Source organism: Pangasianodon hypophthalmus, chromosome 13 (genome assembly GCF_027358585.1).
Source record: "Pangasianodon hypophthalmus isolate fPanHyp1 chromosome 13, fPanHyp1.pri, whole genome shotgun sequence".
In the NCBI taxonomy this organism is placed as follows: Eukaryota; Metazoa; Chordata; class Actinopteri; order Siluriformes; family Pangasiidae; genus Pangasianodon; species Pangasianodon hypophthalmus.
This window is the reverse complement of record NC_069722.1, coordinates 10562112-10588538: the sequence shown is the minus strand read 5'-3', so window position 1 is coordinate 10588538 and position 26427 is coordinate 10562112. Positions and strand designations below refer to the sequence as shown.

Below are 26427 nucleotides of genomic sequence, written 5' to 3'. Positions count from 1 at the left end.
TTGATTAATCTAAGTATGATTCATTACCTAATTTAGATAGCTTTAGCCCAGTTGATTCCTACCTATACACAATTTTATACAGAGCATCACAGTGCTAATAATTATTTATCACTCAAAGAGACAACCCACATAAGTGTTCGAGTGAGTAATGATACTCTGAATGGCAAACAACAATGAAAGCACCATCCTGAACACAACAGGTAACCCTCGAGAATGTGATGAAGTCTTGAGTCTTGTCCCAAATGATCCCATTTACACCAGCAGGCCCTTAATCACTCACACACTACAGGTCCACATCTCAATGATGTCACCAAAGGAGGACTGAGGAAGGAGGAAGACAATACTATCTAGTCATCGACATCACCCCTGAGGCCCCTGGCTCCATTAGCCTGCATCTGCCCCAGATTCTGCAATACGCTACACAGCAGCATTCAAGCCTAGTAGCAGCTGCTTCACTTGGCATGGTTTTATGTTAGCACATCAATAAACCAGAGCAAAGTGCAGCACGACATTCTCACTTTAATACACACTATTTATTATCGAATGAAGCTGTTATTTTGATACTATAATCTGTCTGTCATGATGGCAGAGAGGGAGAGTGTGCTGAAAAGATCAGTCTAGGTCATGGACAGGAAAATCTCATTCTTTCTGGTTCAGTGCCACTGAAGAGTCAGGTTCCCAAAGTGCTCAGGGAGTATACTGATACCAAGAGCAGTCATGATTCAGTTCTGATCAACTGCATGGAGACAATAAATAGGTGACTTGAGATCACTGACGCTAAGACCATGCTTAAATCTGACAAATTTAGTTTAACATCATTTTACTCCTTCTTTTTGTAAAATAACTCAAATTTAAAAAGATTACTGTGGCATTTTCAGACTTTTGGTTATGTACAACATACATGCATCTCTATTCTTTGTTTAATACGTCAATAAATCCAAACAATAAAATAGGTGGCAGGCATGGTGGTGGTGCAGCGGGTAGCATTGCTGTCTCACAGCTGCAGGATCCCCGATTCGATTCTGAGCTCAGATTACTGTCTGTGTGGAGTTTCTCTGCAGGCCGTATTTTCCCCGCATTTGCATGGGTTTTTCCTCCACAGTCTCCAGTTTCCACAAACCTGCCAAAAAATGTTCCTTAGAACTAGGCTACGGATCCACCACCACTCTGACCAAGATAAAGTGGTTACTGAAGATGAGTGCATGAATGAATGAATTAATGAATTTTCACTTGTAGGGCATGTGGTTTTATTTTTCATTTATTTTTATTTTCACATTCTCATTTTTCAGGTGTGATTTTCTCACACTATTAATTCTTTTTCACATGATTGCATATTACTCACATGCAATGTGTTTACTTGAGTTTGGATTTGTAGTTTGAAATGTACTTTAACAGGTTTATCATGCATAATTATTATTTGCATTCTCACATATGAAATGTGTGTGATTTCTCTGAAAGGGTTAGCATCAGGTTTTTATGTTGATGTTAGCAGGCTCAGGAGACCCTGCAGAACAACTAAAGAAAATGCTCATGTGGCAGCTGACCCATTTTGGCATAAATAAGGCTTTCTAAATGCTTACGTCAGGTTTATGTAGCGGCAGCACGGTGGAGCAGTGGGTGATCCTGAGCTCGAGTTACTGACTGTGTAGAGATTCTGTGCGTGTTCACAAGGGTTTCCTTGGAGTTTGCCGGTTTCTTTCCACGGTCTAAAAATGCCAGCAGGTGAATTGGTTACACTAAATTACCCTGAGGTGTGAATCAGTTTGTCCCCACGATGGACTGGCGTCCCATCCAGGGTGAATTCTCTGGCTTTGTGCCCATGTTCCTGGGATGGACTCTGGATCCACCACAACCCTGACCAGGATAAAGTGGTTACAGTAAGTGAGTGAGTGAGGTTTATGAATGCTACAAAAAACCCCACTGTGAATACAACACACACATGCCGTTTGCCAAGAAAACAACACTGTGTCTCTGGTATCTTTTAAACCTGAAGGCATGTCTGATTCCTGAAAGAGAAAATTATGCTCAATAATGATTCATCAGAACAGCCAGGAACACTTTATTTCTTCAGGGAGAGGATCTTAATTAAAAACAAATGTGCAATACTCTCTACATTATCAGGACACAGAAGCACACTGCAAAATGGATAAAAGATACTATACTCTAATATGTAGATCATATCAGAGGTTTTGATGCACAAACCTGTTGTTCCACATATTTTTCATCTGTTCCTGGGTTTTCTGATGTGATCATTGCACGTGCCTGTTCCCTCTTCCATTACTATGATAGAGTGAAGCTAATGGAGTCATTGCTTGTTGCTCATAATGCACCATTACACATTTCTTAAAATACACCACATTCACAAAACTATTTATATTTCTTTGTGCATTCATTTTTTATATATTGGATTTTTGTTGTTGTTGTGAACACATTGTGTTCTTCTGAATATTACATTTGCAGAAAGCTATGAGAACCCAAAGAACATAGAAGCTAGGACAAATATCCAAGTAATGGGTCAGCAGGACAGCACCCCCGTAAAAGTGACAGTAGTGTGTAATATTACTAGCTTAGAACTGATTACTGAAAACATTGTTGGGTGTTATTTTAGCACCTAGTATTCTGACACATTTCTACTTCTGTGGATCGTCTTGTCCTCTGGACCTGCCTATTTCATTCTGATGCTCTACCTCTGCATGGAGCTTTCTGCACTTGTGACTCACTTTCTGCTGCTGTAGATGGTCCCACGTGTATACCCTAAATATTTGCTCTTCGCAAAAAATAGATTATGCCAAACCCTCACCCTAGCTTCAGTGGATTATTTCCCCCGGATAATATAGGGCCTAAGAACTGCTGTTGTAATCATAAAGACTACTCTGTATGGCTTAACAACTATACTGCTATCACAAAGTTGGAAGCATACAATTGAATAGGGTGTCTTTGTATGCTGTAATTGCATTACAATTACAAATGCATTACAATTTGCCTTCACTGGAAGGGGCCCAAACCTGTTCCAGCATGACAATGCCCCTGTGAACAAAGCAAACTCCATAAAGACATGGTTTTTCAAGATCAGTGTGGAAGAACTCGAGTGAGGTGAGAGCCTGACCTCATCCCCACTGAACATCTTTGGGATGAAATGGAATGCCCACTGTGCCCCAAGTCTCCTCACCTGACATCAGTGCCTGACCTCACTAATCCTCTTGTGGCTGAATGAGCAAATCCCACAACCAATGCGCCAAAATCTAGTGGAAAGCCTTCCCAGAACAATGGGAAGAACAGAGGTTATTATAACAACAACGGGGGACTAAATAGGGAATGGCATGTTCAACAAACACATATGGGTGTTATGGTCAGGTGTCCAGAAACTTTTGGCCATATGTATGTGTAGAATATTATAGATTTTTTATTCTTTTTATTTTAACTTCCAAGAGTTTATACCTTGAAGTATCTTTGTGAACTTATTTTAGGTACTGCCTAGATATAGGAATGTGGTTGCTATCGTTTGCTAGGTAAATTGTCTCTTCTAGACAATATGTGACCTTGAGGGCTCAGGCACAGGGGGTTGTAAGAGGGGTTGTAACAAGGTGTTCAGGGAAGTTACGGTGGGGGGAGAAGAGTTGGTTGAGAATGAGAGACTGTGGAGATAAAATCTATATGTATGAAGCTTCAGTAAAACCCTTCACCATTTTCCTATGTTTCATGTCTGCCTAGATCTCTTTTCCAAAGATCTAAAGGGGAGAATATTCTACAATCTAAAAGATGCTCATACTGAAGATCCTTTCAACAAGTACTTGTTGGATTTATACTATGCATTTGTAGAAGAACAGTGATGTATAATCCCACTTGTGTCAACCAGAGGAGGATGCATTTTTTTGTGGGTCTGGTTCCTCTCAAGGTTTCTTCTTCATGACATGTTTTTAATTTCTAGTAAGAGTTTTTAATTGCCAGTGTAGCCTCTGGCTTGCTCATTAAGAATCTAAATCTAATTTCTTTAAAGCTGCTTTGTGACTATGACTATGAAGACATTGAATATCTGTGAAGCTGAATCTCCTCAGGAGTGCTACTAGCAATTCAGGCCACTCACACTCAGCGGACATGTGCATCCTCAGATATATTCGTTGTCGTGCATGCATTTGGCGAAGTCATTGAGTAATGATATCACACTTCACACAGTTTGACTGTACAATAATGATCAATTGTGGACGCCTACATTGTTTTAGTCCACTCTGCAGCTTGCACCCTGATGGTGAGCCGTGTGTTGTGTGGGAAGCTTATATACAACCAGCAGTAAAATAGTGTAATAAGCTGTGCCATTATATTGCGTGCTGCAGGCACCACGTTTCTTCCAAGGAAGGCATATGACACACCGTTTTAAATAGTGCTTAAAATTTCTCTAAAGGTTATGCAAATATTGGCAATGAAGGTTTTGATAAACAATGCATGATGACTCCATATAGAAATGAGGCTAGGCTTTGAATCTGTATTAATACTGACGACTTTGCCTAATCAATTATTTATGTAACATTACAAGTCTGTACTGAGCAGGTCTTATAGTATGGGCCTCACAGCACAACTTCAATATCAAATAGACTCTGTTATGAATATGTAACAATAATATTGCGTAGTAGCATTTGCAGTGCAATATATGTTTTGTAGTTTTGGTTCCAGCACATTGGATTTGACATGAAATAAATGACTATTGGGCAAATGTGCTGCACGTCAGCTTCATTTTGATGGCTTTATTACAATATTGGGCTACTGCTACACGAAATAATTTCAGATTCTTACACTAACATAAGATATGGAGTGTGTCTTTTTTTCATTTAGTACCAAGAGTGATAGTGATAATGTTGCTTCTTTCTTTAGCTAAACTCTTCACATCAAAGACCTTCACATGCTATTCAAACTGCAGTTTCATTAGATTGCAAGTACATGAACTGCCTTCAAACACTTTTTGCTCTACCAGTGCCATGTCTGAGAAAGGAAGAAACACAGCAAGAATGGTTTGCATTTTCAGCATTTTTAAACTTTTTTTTTGTCAGAATAATCTATGCTGAGCACAGAATATTGACTCACAAAATGGCATATTTGCTCCTTATGAAAGCCACATTTCCCGTTTTTTTATTTTACATTTTCTTAGGCTTTGTTCCCTGGATTTTTACATTTTTATCAAATTTAAAAGTAAGAAATCATTCATTCAGCAAAACATATGGTGTTAACTAAGTGAGCTGAGCCAGCAAAGGTTATGGTGTTAACTATAACTTTACTGCTAGCCTCAGTCAAAAAACACACACTCTTACCTAGAATCCTAATTATGTAACTACAGGCATGCGGAATACATTACATTGGGGGTGCTGGAGTTTTAAGCAGCATACATGTGACAGGTGTTATGACATCATACCCAAATGATAGTCAAATGATAGATTCCTCGATTTGACTACCACATACGATTAAAAGAAAAAATGAGCAGTGAGAATGCAGCACTTGTAAACTTTTGAGCTATAAGCAAACCCACACATCTTAAGTCACCTATACAAAGAAAGGAATGCTGTAAGGCAGCAGCAATTAAACAAAATCATCTTACCTCAGGTTGACAACAGCACTCGAAAGATGCCCTTGTGCACCAACATACAATCTCAAGAACTACTCAAAATATTCCATTTTAATGTTTGTTTATTGCTACCACTTTCTGTGTCGCTGCATCACTAACAAATCCTTACAAAGAACAGATTACCACTGACTACAAGAACAAGGTTATTGAAACAACTGTTTGGGGATTTTGTGATAATCTTCCCAAAATCATCCCATTTCAATAGTAGTGGAGAATGATGTGAACTGAGTCACTACTCTACTATAGCATGTCTCTAAAATAGCACTTACACACAAATACACACAGAATGTGCCTGCTGCTTTTTCCAACTCTTACACATTAGGTCTAAAAGGATTGCATCATAGCTTTGTTAAGCCCTATGAGTCTCTAATTCTAAGATTTCCATTGATGTAGAGCTGGATTAGAACTTAAGACACAAAAACCCAGGGTAAAAACATATAGATAATGTATAAGATAAAATGAATGAACTCTGTCAAAGTGTCAAAAAAAAATGTCTGTAGTTAACCAGCAAAGTTGAACAGAAATTTGGCAGCATGTGCATCCTTACACCTCGTAATAGCCCAGGTTTCCCATTTGGCTGTTAGAGAGAGGACTTGGGCCATGAGCAGTGCGTGTGCTGAAATGAAGAGCGTGTGCAGGAGTGTGAGATGGGTGGTTGGGTGGGCGTGTGTCAGAGCACTGACTCAGAGAACTGCTGTCAGTCTTGGGTGGTGGTCACGGGTTGTGACAATACACACGTGTGCACCATGTTTGTAAAACAGTGACTGGACTCGACAGACATCAGAATGACCGCCAAACTGACATTTAACAATTCTTTTATCATTTATAGCTAATTTAATCTAACTAATCTAATTAGAGTTAATCTAATCTAGCACAATGGCACCTCACATGTTGATCCTGATCTCACTTTTGCATGTTCTCCCTGTGTCCATGTGGGTTTCCTCTGGGTACTCTGGAATCATCCCTTCTCCTGAAAACATGCCAGTAGGTGGAATTACTGCTAGATGTGTGTACCTGTGTGTGGACTGGTGCTTGATGGGATGCCAGTCCAGCACCCTAAGCCTAGTGTTCCCAAGGCTCTGGATCTACTGTTACTTTGACCATGATAAAGCAAATACTACAGATAAACTTCTATTTTTTATTTCTTATATGTTTATTTTAGTTAAGGAATAAAACACAGGCATTCTGTTATAGGAAAATATTCCATCCCAAAGTGTTTTATTCCTCTGATACCACAGCAAGCTGCAAAATATTATATCATTTTTATTTAGTTTAGTTACATTTAATGTTGTGGAACTTCCACAAGACATGTTAGTTCCTTTGAGCACTTACATTATAGCAACTATAAAGCAACTAAAAACTTTCCCTCACCAGCCCCTCTTTTTAACATTTCTTGAAGTCATGTCATGTTACAGAGAACCACAAATCACCTCTGTCCTAAAGACTCTCTCGTGTCTTGTAGCAGTTAAATTACTGGATGCTACAAATGCTGACACTGGAGACTCCTTCCATAAATGTTAAATAAATGTCTCAGCATATCAGTGATTGTATATTTTTCTTCATTTTATTTTCTTTTATTTATTTTTAGTCTTAGATTATGTAACTTGTCCACAAATCCCTGAGAATTAGATGTATCTATAGACATAATAACCTATTAGAATGAGTGCATTAATATAAACCTGTGATTTGAATTGCAGCCTGCACTACTGTCCAAACCTCTATTCAAGAAAAATGAATCAAAACGTCCTTGACCAGTCATTCGACAATTCAGTATTGCGGTGGTAAAAAATATATATAAATGGTACTCAATACATTATGAGAGAGTGTGATTCAGAGTGAAAAGGTGTTTGCCAGGCCACATTAGAATGTTATGGTACATTTCCTTAAGTAATGGAAAATCTGCAGCATATAGCCATGAACCTCCTATTGCATGACCTCTAACGACATTAGGGAAAATGTTTATGGTAAGCCTAAAATTTGCACAAGCTAGATTGCAAAAACTGAGATCATTTTAGCAATGTGTTAATGTATATGAGCGAGATAGACACACACACACACACAGAGAGAGAGAGAGAGAGAGAGAGAGAGTTGTCTTATCCTTTACTTCCTGTTGACCTTTGGACCTTTGAGTTATATGAATTACATCTTGGCAGTGACACCTGTGCCCTATTGTGTGTGTGTGTGTGTGTGTGTGTGTGTGTGTGTGTGTCAGTGTAACTCAACAAGTTGTTGATGTGAAGTGCACTGTGCTATGATGAAAGACTTGAATTCTTCTCTATAAAGGACACTCACTATAAGTCTATGAGAGTTATATTGCATTTGGAAGGTCACTTTAGGGCATTTTTCTCAGATATTAACTGGACTGTGTGATTTTTTTGAAAGAATGTAACATTTGCTTTTTTAAATTCAAGTTCAAATGGACAAGAAGTAAATAAAAAAGACAAATGCACTGTAGTAGTGACGTGGAGGGAAAAAATTAAAAAATGATTATATTTTTCATTAGTAGCTACAGAAGAGCCAGATGCTTATTATCACTGCCATTTACGCAAGCGTGACGTATCTGAGATTAATGTTTAATAATAACTTTATTTAAAAAAGTGACCTCATTCAAGTCTGCATCTGGCAGAAAGAGAAGTGATGCTGAGTACTCCGGCTATGAATCAAACCGTGATTTATGACTCGCTCCATCTGGGTTAAAGGGTCCAACCCTAAATGTCACCAAAGCAGATATATGGGGCACTATGTAGTGTGTGGAAGGCATTATTTCCCTCGCGCTGTAGTGCGCTTATTTAGGGAGAAGGGGATATTTTGTGATGCGACTCATGACGTAGTTGAGGCTTAGTCAATCCGCGCGCTCTATCAGTCGAGCCTATATTAATGCGTTAACCCGCGGTGAGGCTGCCTGTCTCTCTGCAGCAGCAGTGACTGGGAAACAACTGTGTTTGGACTGTTTATCTGACTAAACACAATAGAACTCTGCAATTCGGATTTTTTGTTGCAGATAATATTAAGCAGTGGTTCTTAGTCTGTGCTTGTTTTTGAGCTGAGAAACCGACACTTGCTGCGCGCGGCACTAAGAGAAGCATTGGCTTTAAACAACTACTTTTGATATGTTGTTGTGTTATATATGTATAGAAATGAGGGGAATTAGATGTTAGTGACTTTTCGGGAAGGAGGACGTTCTCTTGCACTTTTGTTTTTTCCCCCCTCTCTTGCACTCCAAGCGCACGCGCTCGTGGCGAACAAACTGAACCGCTTCTCTCGCGCTGCAGCTATGATCACGTTCTTTGCTGCGCTCCTGTGCGCTCGCGCGCTGGCTGCTGGAAAGCTGGCGCTCGCTGATGGCCAGCCTCAGGGCGAGCGCTTCGTGTGCACCGCCGTGCCTGCGGGCGAAGACCTCAGCTGCCCGGTGGACACGGATAACCGCGTGCAGAGCGCGAGCCCTCAGGAGGACGAGTTCAGGAGCACGATCGTGCAGCTCCGGGAGACCGTGCTGCAGCAGAAGGAGACCATCGCGAGTCAGCAGGGCACCATCAAGGAACTCAACTCCAAACTTTCGCGCTGCGAGGCCGCGGCACACGACACGCGAGACAGCAAGTGGCGCGGAGGCGCGCGCAGGAAGGACTATGGGAAGAACACTATGGGCGATCTGCCGCGCGACCCCGCGGAAACCATCGAGCAGCTGGGCAAGACCATGCAAGGGCTGAAGGACCGACTGGAAAACTTGGAGGTGAGAAATGATGCCCTCAGTGTGCTTGTGGAGGAAGAAAAAAAAGGTTTTTAATGAATTTGTGCTAAAAATCTAGTGGGACTTTAAACTGGACCTTTCCTCTCTGCGCCTTTACTATACATCTTTACACAGAAGTGTGGCTGTAGTGTCCCTTTACAAGATCTAAAGTACCTGTATACAAGGCTATATGCACCTATCTAGGTAAAGGTACAAAAGATAGTACATAGAAGATGTACACTTGATAGAACCACCCCAGGCACAGTTTAGTCCCCTGTATTTCTGTGAGTGTACATGTTTAGCCTTTGCTTTCCCATTATAAAATCTCTTCTGATGGCAAACATCATGATTATCATTCTGCGCACGCTCCCATTAATCTCACTCGCTGTCTCTCTCGATTTCTCCACGGGACATCTTTATTTCCTGTTGCTTTATGCAATATGTGCAGTGCCGTGTCTAGTGCTTCACATAGCGCGACAAAAGTGAAGCTTAGAGCTCACAAAGGGATGACACTACCTACATATGTAAAGAACAAGGTTCCCTGTTGCAGTACAGACGATTTCTCTGGTGCAAAACGAATGTTTGAGTGTTTGCATAGTGACATTACTCTATAAGTGTCAGACTGGCTTTATGGTACCTACACTCAACTACACAGGTGTTTTCATGGGTTCTTTAAGGGTTCTACATGGAACCTTCAGCAGTTTCCCCAAGAATTTAAACACAGATGGAATTTGATCAACGTACCTAGCACGCTATAATGATGAATTAAATCTGCATTAGCTAGATATTATTCACAAGCCTACATGAATTGTATGAATCTCTGATATATGTGATTTGAGGTCCACCCCACAGGTAGGGTGGGAATTGAGCTGTCTCTCAAAAAATGCTTAATTTCGTTTGAAGGCATGTGATCTTCGACATGAGAAGCAGAATGTCCACATGATGTAATTAAACCATACTTGTGCCCTAAGAGTAAAGAAGTGCACAAACACAAGCATATATATACGTGTACAGAAATCTAAGTGCTAGGCACACACACTTAGATTAGCATAGTGTCTGACTCATCATTACCTGTGCACGCTGTGAGAAACCATTTTTTGACACACTGACGCTTCATATTCACTTATACAGCCATCATGCAGCAGAATATGATTAAAGCTGTATCCTTCCCCTCATGCAGCAGCAGTTGCATGCCAATGCATCTGGTGCGCCGTTCCCCAACGAACTGCGTGACCTGCTAAAGCGGCGGCTGGGGGACCTCGAGAGCCAATTGCTGAGGAGGGTAGCTGAGCTTGAGGAGGAGAAGACTCAGCTATACAACGAGACAATCGCCCACCGGCAGCACACAGAGAACACGCTCAACTCGCTGCTGGAGAGGATCACAGAGCTGGAGAGAAGTACGGCACACTCACATCTCCTCCTGGACTGAATTACAATTGGAATGGAGTGTCTATGTAGATTTGTCAAGGAAGGGTTTTTTTAAATAATCGATCAAAGCATGCAGCATTTCGTTCATACCTATAAATATTATCTTAAGGCAGGCTCAGACCAAGGCTCTGCAAAGTTATGTTGGAGCAAGCTGAAGTTTTTCTGGTGGTGGTTGCATGTGAAAGAACTTAATGTTTGCAATCAGTTCTTTTTCTTTTTATACAGCTCTCTACTGGGGATCACATAGCCTCTGGCTTGTTGAATGAGGATTTGGCATCATTAGGCTAATTTCCATTTTCAGAATTGAGAGAAGGGTCCATAGCGCAAATATAGCCGATTTACTAATGAGAACAGGTGGTCATTACATCCGGATATAAGCTCCAGCAATGTTAGACCCAAATACCGCTTCTACATTTCATCTGTTCATCACCCTCCTTTTTCCTCCCTATAGGCAACAGCGCATTTAAATCCCCAGAGGACTTCAAGGTTTCTCTGCCCTTGCGCACAAACTACCTCTATGGCCGCATCAAGAAGAGTCTACCAGAAATGTATGCCTTCACCGTGTGTATGTGGCTCAAGTCCAGCGCTAGTCCTGGCATTGGAACTCCGTTCTCATATGGAGTCCCTGGACAAGCCAATGAAATTGTGCTGATAGAATGGGGCAACAATCCCATCGAGCTACTTGTCAATGACAAGGTAAGTCATTATTATTATCATCCCTTGGTATATTATGCTGTCTCACTGGGAGTTTAATGCAGATTGTGGTGCAGTTCAGTACACACAGCACCAGCTGATGGGTTGTAACCATGAATGAGGCACTTAACTAGTTGTTCCAGGGATCCAGCCATTGCAAGTTGCTTATATAAATGATTATACTGTATATTACACTTTGATAATAACAAAAATCTGTTTATTATTAGGATAAGATTATGTAGAGCATCCACTGTATAAGTCCCTGTGAATGAGCTGTTACTATAGAAATGACAACATATTAGAATGGGCACCTTAAAATAAACTTATCATCTGAATTAAAGCCACCACTATTGTCAGAGCTGCTGTTATAGAAAATAAATCAACACCTTGTAGCTAATCAGAATCAAGAATTCAACAGCACTGTGGTATAATTAGGTATGTAAGTGCAGATGGAAACATTCCCAAGGGTGTCTTACTCTCCCTGTGCCATAATCATAGACACAACATTCATAATGGCCAGCACATATTTCCAACCTGATCTGCCATTAGGGCTTTGAAGCAGCATGAGGCTTGATTTTAGGCAGTGCCAATCCTCAACTACACAGAGTAGAGGAAATCAGCATTACAAAGGTAGTGATCAAAAGAATGAGGTGGGAATTCAAAGAGGGATTCAAGTCCAATTGGTAAATAGCTCCACAGTGCACCATCTGTTGGTCAGAACACAACTGCAGAATAGGTCATTATAGCAAATTAAACTTTTACTGCCAATCCTTCACAGTAAAAATCATCATTTGGAATGAGGATCAACAAAGAACCATTTTAATGAGTCACAAAGCCAGAAATACCAAACTCATTTAAAATGTATTCTATCGATCAATATTAAGAAAGATATCAAAATTTGTTGTGACTGCTAAATGCTTTGCTATCGAGGGACGGACTATGTGCTTAACTGCTGTATATTAACTAGAAGTTAGACACAGTGTTCATTTTGTTGAGAAAAAAAGTTCATCATTGACCTTTTTCATGCTGAAAATGAAATGATAATCATGCCTTTAGAAACACAATGGTGGTGTTATGATGTATAGTATGTGTTCTCTTTCAAGAAGGAAATAAAACAATGGAAATTAATGCATTTGTTCTTTGGAAATTTAAAAAGAAGACATTTGGGGAAATTTTTTTTTTTCAGAAAAAAAGATTTTCTCACTTGCGTTTTTTTTTTTTTTTTTCGGACTTGGGGTATGATCTGAATTTGGATTACTGAAGCGTGAATGCTGTTTTTCGAGCCTGAGAGTGGTTCAGAGATCTGATCTTTGATCCTCTTAAAAAACGTGTTCTGGGATTTGCTTCAGCTGAACCATGGTGCAGTCCACATCAGGTGTGGAGGCTTTCCATACTCAGGGCCGCGTACCAAGGCACGTTTCTACTTCTGTGATGGCAAGGAAACGGTTATTATGGTTATTGATATATAAAACAGACTTTCCTAGCACTGGAGCACTGTAATTAGCTCACCTTTGTGGTGCAAGCGCTTGCACTGAGAGCAGAGAGAAATAGGCACATCTCGTGTCTGCCTGCATACAAGATCAGCTCATTGTTTTCAGATATTCCTGCATGATGACATGCCCTGCATCCAAAAAGCATTTTTCATTTTTCTTGAATGTTGGTACCACAGGAAAATAAAAACAGCCTACTGATGCACCTACAGCCTTCCATTTTGCAAACCTGAGTGCACAAATTGACATATGGAACCGTGCAATCAAGCTACGGTTTGGAAGGAATTCTACTACGCAAATGGAAACCTGTGATTATGGGCCAAACAAGCTCAGAATTGGTCTTGAGTGCAGACTCGAGCATTCAGACCAAGCGTGAAAATGCCCTAAATGACCTAGTTTGTCATCAACTAAATCTAAACCAAAACTAACATTAACAGTAAATAAATGACTAAAATATGTTTCAAGCTGTTATATATGGTAGTACTGCCGCCTTACAGCTCCAGAGTCCCTGGTTCAAGGCTGAGATCTGTGTGGTGTTTCGCAAGTTCTCCCCATGTCTGCATGGGTTTCCTCCCACAAACAAGCCAATAAGTGGATTGGCTAGTTGCCCCTAGGTGTGAATGTTGCATGGTGCCCTGCGGTGGACTGATGACCTGTCCAGAGTGTATTCCTACTTCACCACCAGTGTTTCCATGATAGGATCCAGTTCAACCCAGTCTAACAGAAAAAAATGTTCATATCTAATGTATTTGCAGCACCTTCTATACAATGAATATCGATTCATTGGCAGGAGCATATTCAAGATTCAAGAGGTTTATTGTCATATGCACGGTGAAAACACAACGGTTTAGACCATACAATGAAATTCTTACTTTGCACATTGCCCTAAAAAAAAAGAAGAAGAAAAGAAAAATATACATAAAAAATATAATGTGTATAATATATAAAAATATAAAAATGGGTATCACTTGAATGCTCTGTGTGAGACATTCTGCAGTAATGTTTTTTAACCAAGCTAACCTCTACCACTACATTGTTTGAAAAAGATTGATACGTAATCAATAATTTTAACCGGGCTCATGAAATAACTTCTCTTCTCTGCAAAAACAATCAAGCTTCCAAGTCAGAGGGTAACACAGTATGGCAACGTGGGTGTTTTCATAACACAGATAGTTTTACCCTGTAAATTCTTTAGGCTACTGAGAATACAGAGACTGTCCATAGTTTTAAAATACACACATTAGTGTACCACATTACCATGTGATTTGCAAGCCCGATTGTGCGTGCAGAGAGGAGGATTAGTTTCATGATCCCAGTAAGTCTAATGATAAGTCGAGAAAAGGACAAACTTTATGCATGAAGTGGGCAATGCACAATATGCTAAAAAAGAGGTACAATTATTTATTACATATTGATCATATTCAAAGAGCACAGTGGGAGAGGTTAACTTGGTTAAAATACATTGCTGCAGAACATCTGATACAGAGCATTTGATTGAACCATTGATTGGTTCCACTAGTATATTAACTTTTAACCTCGTGGGCCATCCAGTGTCAGTGTCCAGTGTCCTATAAACTGAGTCTGCCGTCCAAGGTTTAAATGGAATTTATTAAGATTGGTAATGTTTACACTGTTCCGGCTATAACCTCCCATGTTACCTATATAAAATATCTGTCAGTCAGTAAATTTTATTTATTGTTCGAGAAACTATTATTTCGTAATGCTTCACAAACATGAAATCCTCCCACCTCCACTATTAACCTTCCGTAGGAGACTTTTGGGATTCGTTAGACTTCGTTAGATATCTGTATGTCTGGCTCCTGTTGAATACACCCTGAGGGTTGAGAGAGTGGGAGAGAGAAATGAGAGAGTGAGCTTGGCTGCCTGAATAATTCCCATGATGCCACTCCTGAGCTGCATCAGATTGGCGTTTGGTTTATTGAGAAAGGCAGCTTGGCCTTCAGCTTTCTGCATTATACATGTGTGTGTGTGTGTGTGTGTGTGTGTGTGAGTGTGAGAGAGAGAGAGAAATATTGTCATAATGAATCTGACTAAATGCTGTTTTCAGCACACTTCACTATAAGTTCAATATTAAAATTCAGTAAGTTTTTCGTATAAAAAGTTGTGTTTGCTCTGAATTTGTTACAGTTACATACATAGTTACATACATGAAGTTGTTGTATAATATTTTACAAGTCAAGGCATTCAAAATCCATGTAGCTATTGTGGTACATAGGTGCAAAACTTTAACAAACCAAAAATGCAACAGCAAATTCAGAAAACAACAACATTAACTTAAAATGCAAAGGGAAGGTCCTTACTGAACATTACAATGCTTGTTGCTGATCACACAGAAAAAGAAAAGCACTTTTTCAGTCTGTTATCTAGTTAGTCTAGCAAATATGATTTAATTTGAAGTTACATAAGTTATTTTAGTGAGGAGAAATTCATTCTTCTGAATAACCTGGCTTCCTTTAGTCTCTCTGTTTTCCCCGGTCTCTCAGACTGATGCATGCTGTAGCCAATGAGCAACGAGCGTGTCATGTTCAGTATGGACCTAGCCTTTCCATTTTGATTTTGCTGTATTTCTGTCTTAGCTGTTGCATTTCACAATGGTGGTTTTTTTGGTTTTGTTGTTGTGTTCCTGAGTTTGCTGTTGCGTTTTGACATTTGTTATGGTGTTTTTAGTTTGTTGTTGTGTTTTCCGACTTGCTGTTGCATATACTGCCTTTTAACATGTTCCACAATGTGAGAGCATCTTTAAGTCTCTTGCTGTGCATTCCAGACACAAAGTATAAAAAAAATGAACATAGTACCACTATTTTGACAAATCTTACACTTGGGAAGGTTTTGCTTTTATATGAATACATTCCCGGCATAGAAATAGCAAGAAAAATATCTAATCGATGATCTTATGCTTGTATTTTCACCCCAATACCCTCAATCTCTGTACACTTATCTTAAACAATGATATACTACATGTACTATATACTGACTCTGCAATATTTATGGTGTCTTGTTACTTACATTTTTTCATATTTGGTAGTGTTAAACATTGTACTTTCTGCATAATTAGACTCTATACATGTGCTCTAATTGAACACCCTGTTCTCCAGGTGGCTCAGCTGCCTTTATCAGTGGGCGACGGCCGATGGCATCACATCTGCATCACCTGGACGACCAGAGACGGCCTCTGGGAGGCCTATCAGGATGGCGAGAGGCTGGGCACTGGGGAGAACTTGGCCCCATGGCACCCAATTAAACCTGGAGGAGTGATCATACTGGGTCAAGAACAGGTAGGAGCAAAAGAAAGACATTAACTCTCCCTTAAGGGACAGATAGGAAATAAATAGAGAGAGTCTTCACACGCGATGAGTAGAAAACGTCATCTGGTTGTATTTACTATACTGCTGCTATGCCACTGGTATACCACGTGGTGTGAGTGTGTACTCCTCAGGGATAGTACACAAAGACAGGTAGAGGTAATTGAACTTAGCTATAGCTTTAGGTAACCAAGTGGCTTTTGGACTGTACAGTACACATAGAGTGCAGAGAGATTTCATCCACTAAACATAGAGTTGGTAACTACTCACTCAGTATGTGTATTTTTGTTACTGACCAATTCCAAGCTCTACCCACACACATTTATTTAAAAAAAGAAAAAAAAGAAACTGGAGTGATAAATTAAGCTGGCTACCTACCACAAGAAACAATAAATCTTTTTGAGAAGTAGGAGAGACTTGAGGTAAAAGACGACAGTGAGGCTTTCAGTAATACATCAACATTACAACATTTTACACAAAAATGATGATGGCAAAAAAGAAAAGATCCTAATGGCAAATGTTATTGCTCACCCTTAAACAGACTGATAAAGCAGACAGAAGATGTATTATGATTGTATTGTGAAATCTACCATTTAGATCAGTGGTTATCAAATGTCGAACCGTGGTGTGGAGGTATTTTTCAGTATTCAAAATTACCTTCCCCCAACCCAGAGTCGATAAACACGATAAGCATATGAACAAAAGTGGCTGACTCTAGTTTTGCAAACATGAAAAGTTGCAGTTTCTGCCATAGATCCTCTGTTATGGTTTATCCAATCATATGATTTTTTGTAAATTATTTAGCAGAAGGCAAATCATCAGACCAGAGACTAATCACAAGGCTACAGACATTGAGCTTGACCAAATGGTAAAAAAAATGGTTCAGTAGTGGAAAGAGTACAAAACATAGTGACTTGAGTAAAAGTACTGCTACTGTATTAATAATTCACTTGAGTAAAACTGGTATTAGTGACCTAGGAAATTACTCAAGAATAAATAAGTCATCCGGTGAAAAACTACTTGAGTAATTACTTTACAAATTAGTTTTTATACACAACTAATCTGAAAATGTTCTATTATCTAACCTGTGCTTATGTTAACTAAGTAACTAAGTTCTAATGAACTAATATATAAACTAATCTACGATGAAAGTAAACACCACTTCAGTTATCATCAGTATATAAAGAAAGGTAACTTTAGCTGGCTGTCCGCCTCATGTTAATTCATACGTTTCTAGCTACGTAGTTAGCTATCTAGCAGAGATGCTTATCCTGAATGATACCTATAGACTGTTCTAACACAATAGGTAATCGCAATAAATAACTTTAAATTGCTCCTGGGATGATCACCTGTCTCCACTGTCTCAGACATTGCTGCTGCTGATTAAGCAGGTGCCTGAAGTGTAGACTTTCTGTAGGAAACTGCTTAATTTTGATTAGGTCTTGAAATTAAATTATTTAAAATTTGTACATACTATCTTTTAATTGGTTTAGAGTCTATCAGGATTAAATGATTTTTTTAGTAAACATTTATTTATAGTGTTTTTGGTATTTAAAAAAAAAAAGCTAAACAAATTACCTCATACATACAGCTTTTATCCAAAGTGACATTTTTGAGACAGGATGCAACAGAACAGCCTTGCTCAAGGGCCCAACAGTGGCAGCTTGGTGATGCTGGGATTTGAACTCACAACCTTCTAGTAGCCTAATGTCGTAACTAGTGACCTACCATTGCTCTAACGTACTCTACCACCAAACCTGAGAACTTTCAGTGGCTATAATGTTTGGTGACCTGTTTGCCCCATTTCTTTATCTTAACAGGATATTGTTGGGGGAAGGTTTGATGCCACGCAGGCTTTCGTAGGAGAGCTAAGCCACTTCAACATGTGGGATCGGGTTCTCCGCTCTACAGACATCTCTGGCATGGCCAACTGCTCAGCCTACATGCCCGGTAATGTCGTGCCCTGGATAGACGCCAATGTCGAGGTTTTCGGAGGAGCCACAAAAGCAGCACTGGAGATATGCGAGGACCGACTTTTTGACTCGTAAGATTGACCCTGCTTATATGGATCCAATATTATTTTTTGGAGGTAAAACAAAACACCTCACCATGCTGCTTTGGGACCATTGTGGAGAGACAGTCATTTTATGAAACAGTATTCACTGTGCTTATATCATTCTCTCTGGTGGATTTCTCCTCTTTTTTGCTGTTTCTTTTTTGTTGTCAGCAAGGTCAATGATTGAAGTAATTGTGGCTTGTGAAATATAAAAAACAAATTCAGAACATTCCAGTTTAAAAATATTTGAACACGTGCAAGCATAAGCTTCTTGTCAATGTTAGATATGTTTTTGTGTTGCACACAGCTAAAAAAAAAAAAAAAAAAAAATTATGAATTTATTATGAGCAGAGGAGTCACTGGATTCTGGAGTACTGCTGTATGATCGAACTGCATGAAGGTTTACATTTAAGTTCATTTTAATGTCCTGTACTTGTAGAAACAAGCATTTAAAGCACCTTCATCAAACGGAGGGAACCTAAGACAGGGCTTGAGCAGAAGCACTCTGCTCTTTATATCATGCATGAATGAAAAATTCTCTTCAAATATGCAAAGCTGTCTACGCACCCAAATGTGACAGAATATGATCAATCAGGAGCTTAGTGGAAGTGTGCATACACTTTCTCGAGCATTTTATGGATCCAGGAGGACAGAGATGTGGAAGGAGGGAGATATTGATGAACAGAATCAGCACATTATGTTTATGAAATTGAAAGAATGTTAACCATTGATTGTTTTGCAAAATACTAGCTTTATGAATAAAAGGGTCACAGACACTTTTTATACATTTTTATAAATGGATTTTTGTCAAGGAAGATGAGTCTGACTTTAACCAGAATAATTGTGTAGCCCTTAATTCTGTTTGTGGTCTTGGAAACTCCAGACCCTCTTTAAAAAGCTATGATGATAAATGTAATAATGCTTCGTCAGATGGAAACCTAATTATGTCAGAATTAACCAAAAACTTTGATTTCTATACTGAAAATTACACTGAAAATGAAAGTTTGGGTCTTATATTTGTATTTATGTTCATTTATAGCTCTTATAACATATGAACCACGCTATGTTGCATTTGTAGGTCTAGCAGTTATGTTTTATGGTCATTTACAGATCTCATCACCTCTGTGAACCTCCATATGCACTTCTAATTTGCAGCAATTAAGAGGATTAAGGCACTGATTATTTTCTGTCTACTGGGGTTTCATTAGGTGCAAAGAAAGAAAACTAGATGAAAATAGAGAGTTGATTTGTAAATTCTTGTTATTATTTTATTATTTTATTATATTATGAAATAGTAATGCACTGGGGTCTCTGTTTACCCCCACACAATGAGCAAGCAAGAGAAATCTCAACTGAACATGAATGATAGTCTACTAGAGGAGATGGATGTGGATTTAAAACACTTGTTTAATGATGTACAAAGCACTGGAAAAAAATGAATAAGCTTTTCTGTGGTGATATAAAAGAAGTATTGATGGATTTTAATGAAATAGAGGTTGCTTGCGTTCTCTTCATTTACGACTACAGAAAGGTTGAATGCATTATCCTCTCAAAAGCTGAAAGAGGACCATGCATTATTTTTGTACAGAGTCCATTAACGCTTGCTAGTTTTAGAGTATTTATTGAACTGTACAGTGATGTTTCAATAAAGCTGTGCAATAGCTGCGCTGTGTGCGAGTTTAATGTATACAGAGGTTTCTGTCAGGTTTTCTACATGCTTTTGTGGCCTACTACACCACTAGGACCTGCCTAATGGATCTGTGTTCAAATGTAGGAAGGATGGTTTCGATTATGTGTTTACATGCTGTAGAATGGAAAAGGAAGTTCATCATGTTCTCTTAAATGCTTCTTATGCAGTAAGTAAGCAGGAAGTAGGTTCTTTTGTTGCCGCTTGCTGGTATGTGTCTTTTATGAAGGCCACGTCCTGGTACAAAACAATGCCAATGAAGTAGATGTTTTTGATTACTGAATTTGTGATCATTTTCATTTGAATGACTCTGTTGTCAATGAATAAATCTATTACCATTGTGTAAGAAAAATTTATGAAATGTAATCATTTATGTCATTTGTATCTGTTTTGATTATAATTATCTAATTTTTTTTCCCTGGAAAACTGAATGGCCTTTTCTGAGCATCACTGCTTTCTTGGTTTGTCAAAGATTATGTCAAGGGTCAGTCTTTCTTTCCTGATATGGAGCACCACACACAATTCAGTGTTGAAATGTGGTTGAATATTCTTTTGCACCCAATAAATAATTTAAAAAGAAATTAGTAAAAATGTACCGCAATATTTTTATCTGAGGGAAGAGAGTGTGTTTGATCCACTGTCAAGCTTTCCAGACACTCCAGACAGTATTGGGCTGTTTTTGCTTTTTCTTTTATCATGTTCAACAAATCTCCAAATCTCAAGTCAGATTGCATAAGATATAACTTTAGGTTACTTTTTCTTTTGTTAGTAAGAGTGCAAAATCCTCAGCTTGGCAAAGTCCTATGGAAATAAAACAAATCTGTAAATTCTGTAAGGAATAAAACACCTTGAGACATGCTGCTATTAGAAAAGCTACAACATGGTGGTGTGATGTGTCTTGGTGTGAAGTGGAAAACCATTACCTCCACCAAGGGTTGATGATCTTTGCATAATTCATCAAAACAGTACATAAGCCGAACTTTTACAAATGGGGCTTTATAATACATAAAGACTATAAAGACATTGCTGTCTCTAAATATAGTAATATAGTTGGTATTTAGGATGCTCACTTAAAATTTCCAAGCCCTATCCTATATATGCTTGGGTACTGTACCTTCTAATAAATAAAGGATGGTGTGATCGAGTTAAACCTACCTACTACAAGATACAGTAGTTCAACTCTGAGATGCAGGAAAGATTTTGAGTAGAAGTCAACAGCAAGGCATTCAGTATATGTTACAGTATGTGAAAGCTCATTTCCACAAATGGATGATGGCAAAAGAAGTGAAGCTGAAGCCAGATTCTCCCACTTTAGCTGGTTTTGCTTAACTTACTTAAGAAAGACTTCTCATTACTGTTGTAGGCCAAAATGTTGCTAATAGTTCAAAATCATTAGTTTGGCAATGATTGAGAAAAAGTATGTGTAGGTTGTAGTTTTCGCTTTTATTTATTTATTTATTGCCATGCTTGTCACTGTTATTACTTCAGAATTTGCTTTCTCTCCACACATCACCTAATTGCTCTGTCACCTGAGCCCTGCTCATCTCAATTAGCAAACAAATATTTAGCACAAGAAAGACTGCTTTGACATGCATTAAGTTGAGATGAATCAGTGACAATATGAGGTAAATATATATATTTTTTTAATTCTGTTCTGAGTTGTGAAACTGCCTCAAACCTACAGATCCAGACTAAAGATTCTGCTTAACTATGCTATAAATACTGATTCTGGATTTCGAAACACTTAGCAAGTTAATGCTTTAAAAAAAAAAAAAAAAAGGCCTCCATTCAAAAATGTCACATAGAAGCATAAGTTTGTCTAATCTTGTATTTAATTACCTTTAATATGTTTGGACTTAATGAACTTTAAGGAACAGCATGATTCAGCCTATGGCTGGATTGACGTTTGAAAAGCTAAATGTACCCACATAAGATGTAAATAACGAGTAGTTCTGTATCTATTCATTAGCAATTATTTTTCTCTAAGGGGAGAATTTCAATGCCACAATCATCCCATTGCCTTTGGATCGAATGTTCTGGGAAGAGAGGCTTTAAAGCTGAGAAGTCAAACTGAAGCACCACAGTTACGTTTAGATGGAAAGCCTTGACCTCAGCGGTGATCTCTCATAGGCATACCAACGTCATGCTCACACAGTTCTATATATATGCCTTTGAAATTACATGAAGAATCAGGCGAAAAAAAAAAATCCCTTCAGCCAAACAACTTTCATAAAATTGTAATAGTACAGAGCACTGGATCCTCCCTGCAGTCATCACTGTGCTTTTCTTTCCAAACTAGTCTCTCCTCATGCATCAGCCTCTTTTTTATCTTCGCTCGTTTCATCATTTATGATTTTGATGTAGCTAGTCAGTTCACCTTGGGTGTTCTTTTAAAGACCTACTGATTCAATTCTCATCGAGGTCTTTAATACTGATGTTGTCAGAAGACTTGAAAAATGTCCTCTCTGGGGACTTTGTTGTGCCTCCATGTGAAATTTTACCACATTAAGGAGACAGGTGTATAATGTACTTCCTTAGAAGTAAAGTTAAACAGAGTGCATGAAGTTAAGTCAAGTTTCAGTTTAAAAACTGAGGAAAGCCCCTTTTGGTATAGAATTGTTCTCTTTAACACTGACCAGCAAGGGCAGGAGAGTTTCTGTCATAAACATTAATCAGCATGTCAGCCAGAAGACCAGCACAACTAATAATGGCACGCAGTTAAAATTGCTATAGTCAGTGTTAAAATATCTACTGTCATTAATCTCGCCCACCAGATGTGATGAGTGGCCACATGGTGATTTTCTCATTGAGAATTAATCAAATGTTGATGGCAGCGGATAAGAGCATTACCTGGATTACCCATGTGAGCTTTTCATCCCTGCCCTCTCTCCTCTCTCCTTGGACTGAGGCAGGAAACAATGCGCAGATTAAACAGGCCTGGGGTTTGCTTCTGCTCTTTCCCCTTGTTCATGTAATTAAGCTCTCACTGCCCTGACATTTACACATCATCTGCCTTTCGTCGGGAACACAGTGTGATCTTGTGCAAAATCTATTTAAAAATGTTGTGTTTTAATGCCACCTAGACAGGGATGCCACCAAGAGAGTGGCTTTACCTCGAGAAAGGACTTCAGTGTCACTGCAGTCAGAGGTCACTGATGGGAGAAGCAGGCTGCTGATAGAACAGGAGATAGCACAATATCCTTGCTTCATGCTGCTTTTAATATACGACACATTTCCACTTATGAAAAATGAACGTGTCTGCAAAATTGAATGGAAATAAGTGTCTGCAGTCATTTTGCACAGACATGTTGCACATTATGGCCCTGATTCATCAAGATCCCAAATAAAAAAGTGTTAATTTGCTTGTGTGTGTGCAGTGTGTGTGTGTGCAGTGTGGCTGTTTTACCAGGAACGTCTGCGTAAATGACATCCTGTCAAATGAGAAAATGAGGTTTTTGCATGTGCTAATTGTTCTCAGTGGTAGAGATGAGTTTGGATCACATGTGATTGCCTTAAGACTACATGGGAAGCCTGGCTTCCCCTAAGAGTTCATTAAAATGCAGCACTGAAATGTTTAACAAAGTGTCCATATTACTCATCAGTCTGGGTGGAATTCAATATTTTAGACTCAAATGATCAAATATCTCACTGCAATATTGCGCTGATTGTTCATTTAACTCAAAACCTTTCTGGTATGTTCATGTACATAGTCTTTTAATGGGATGAAAGATTAACGTTCACTGGACAACAGGCAGAAAAAAGCACTTGACGTTTATTAGACAGTGCACCCTTCATTTGTCCCGACCTGGTAGATCACTCAAAGGGGGCGGAACCTCATAAATCCCAAACTTAAAACATATTGGCACTAGTTAGAAGCTCTTGGAGCCTGCAGTAATGATATAATTTGTAAATATTGCAAATGAACTGTAAGTATAACTTGCTGTTTGATTGTCTGCATTCATTTCTGAACTTTGTTGTTTATAAGTCTAGCTAGCTGTCACTTCCTTCTTCATCTAGCAGCTTTGCTGCATTTTGGCACGAAATGGCAGACACTGCTAAACTCAATATTAGCAAAGACTTCTGATACTTAGAGATTGGAAATTAAACAAAGAGGCCCATCAACACCCAAGATTTTAATTTAAAAGTTAGGGAGCAAAACACATCCTTTTAGCTGCCCTGATAAAATTGGCTGAGTTTATTATTAGTCTTAGATTATGTGGAGTGTCCATCTTGCAAGTCCCTATGAATGAGCTGAATGAGAAAAAACCTATAGTTAACATTACACATACACACACTATAAATAGTTGTACTTCCCCTATTCTAATAACCACAGGTTTGGTCCTGGTTCTCAAAGAGAACTTTCAAAGGAGTAAACTGCTACTTGCCTCACGTATACATCAAGTCTAACAGCAATTGAAATTGTCATGCCGTGAAATGTGGATGAAGTTGCAAATGATACTTTTATTAAAAGAAGCAGGCTGGTAAACAATTCCAAAACGTAGGGCAAAAACAGTGTCAAAAACAGGCAAATAATCAGGCGATCAGCAAACAGTATACCCTAAGACAGGCAGAATCTCAGAACCAAAGCACAATAGCAAAGTCAGATCAAACCCAGGAAATCAAACACAATGACAAAGGCTTGGTATGTTAGGTGTAAAATCACTGAACAGTACCTTGCTTTGAGTGTGGAGTTTGTGAATGTGTATATAGAGGTGAGTGGTGATTGAATCCAGGTGCAGGTCATCAGTAGACAGGTGATTGTGAACATGACAGTGAGTGTGCATGTTCAAGGCAGCCATGTTTGTAGGCTGTGAGGCAGTTTGGGAAATGCAGTTTGAAGCCGATTCCAGCATAGAAATCAGTACGATATGTCAAAAAAATGCTCAAAATATGATATGAAGGCAAAATAAAACTGTAGACACATTATATATTGAATATGTTCTTTAAACCCTAAAGACATCAGAGATGCGAACAAGCCAAATATTCCAAATATTCCTTACCACAACAAGGAAACTTTACCGCTATAATGTTAAGACATAATAATGAGAAGCTCTCTCATTACTTTGAGATACGGAGATCATTTTAATAAACTAATAAATAATGCTTTTTATTTTGGACTTAATTTAATACCTGCTATTTACCCATATTTAATCAAGCTGGGGCTGTACACAAGACAGCCATATTCAAGTCCAACATAAGTTCAAGACCAGGAATAGCTGAGATTGAGTCAAGACTGAGTCTTAAGGGGCGAAGTCAAGATCGAGTCCAAATGAAAGCAAGACCAAGTCAAGATTGAGACTCATCAAATCATTTTTCAATACCAAGCAACTAGTTGGCTTCATTTGTGCATTGTGCCGATGATTAGGCTATGTTTTCTAGAAGAAGTAATTACTTCTTGTCAAAATGTATGTATGTGAAATGAAAAGACTAAAGAAACATTATTTGTACAAACTCTTGTTCGAAGACCAAGACCATATTCAGCAAGACCAATGCTCAAGACTAAGCTATGTCCAAGTACAAATGTCAATAAATTCAAGATAATACAGAAAACCTCTTGAGACTGGACTTGCAGCCCTAGCTCAGAAAATTTTTCAATCATGACAATATTCATTATGTCAAACATGCAAAACATTCAAGATATACGCGACTTTCCTTAGAGTCTTGCACATTTTCAAGTCTGAAAACATTTACACACACAAACCATTAGTAAATCATACATATAGGTATAGAAACATTCAAATGCAGGATCCCTATCTGGGAGGGAAAACAGTCATATTAAGTCAGAGTACTACACAGTTATGTAGTGCAAAAAACATTTAGCTAAAAATAGTTGCTCATTAATTTTATTTATGCCTTCAGGTTCAGCAAAGAAAGAAGCATGATGGACTATATTCCCTTGTACTTGCTGTTGCATAAGCCACTGACTGTTACATAAGCGCTTGCATGATTCTGAAACATTCTTTAATTGCTTCGGGTTAGATAAATGTGTGGCAGTCTGGAAATATATGGTCAAATTTTGACATTTTCTACAGCTATCAGACTGTACAACTCTGCACTCTAATCCAGCTTTTTATCCATGCATCATTGTACATGTAAACATTGTCTGCACTGGACACAATAGGGCAACTGTAACTACCTCATCTGCGGATAATACTCTATACATAACCATTACACTGTATACAACTACATCGCAATAGATGTACAGCTATAGATGTATATGATACATACTATATACAGTCAGGTCCATAAGTGTTTGGACAGTGACACGATTTTCGTAATTTTGCCTCTGTACATCACCACAGTGGATTTGAAATGAAGCAATCAAGCTGTGTGTGACGAGGAGGAGGGAGGAGCCAGGCTGTGAGGATGCACGCCTGGCACTGAGTTGTCTAATCAGTGGGAGAGAGTAATG

At 38.8% G+C, this 26427-nt stretch overlaps 1 protein-coding gene across 2 annotated transcripts; it reads left to right on the top strand.

The window, feature by feature from the left end:
* The first annotated feature begins 8496 nt into the window (after window positions 1-8496).
* Window positions 8497-19991, top strand: nptx2a (neuronal pentraxin 2a). Of its 2 annotated transcripts, none has more exons than XM_026916885.3 (5): window positions 8497-9341; window positions 10522-10735; window positions 11218-11462; window positions 16066-16245; window positions 18093-19991. In XM_026916885.3, exons 1-5 carry the CDS (start codon window positions 8763-8765, stop codon window positions 18318-18320), a joined length of 1446 nt encoding a protein of 481 aa, XP_026772686.1. In that variant the 5' UTR covers window positions 8497-8762; the 3' UTR covers window positions 18321-19991. The 2 variants fall into 2 exon arrangements, with proteins under 2 accessions (XP_026772686.1, XP_034165592.1); XM_034309701.2 differs by having other exon boundaries at window positions 10519-10735.
* The last annotated feature ends 6436 nt before the right edge of the window (window positions 19992-26427 follow it).

Excerpts from the sequence above, each read along its gene's own strand:
- nptx2a (XM_034309701.2), top strand. The coding sequence starts at position 8,763 with ATGTTAGTGACTTTTCGGGAAGGAGGACGTTCTCTTGCACTTTTGTTT. Across the intron at positions 9,342-10,518 it reads ACCGACTGGAAAACTTGGAG|CAGCAGTTGCATGCCAATGC; the intron begins GTGAGAAATGAT and ends CCCCTCATGCAG. Across the intron at positions 11,463-16,065 it reads AGCTACTTGTCAATGACAAG|GTGGCTCAGCTGCCTTTATC; the intron begins GTAAGTCATTAT and ends CCTGTTCTCCAG.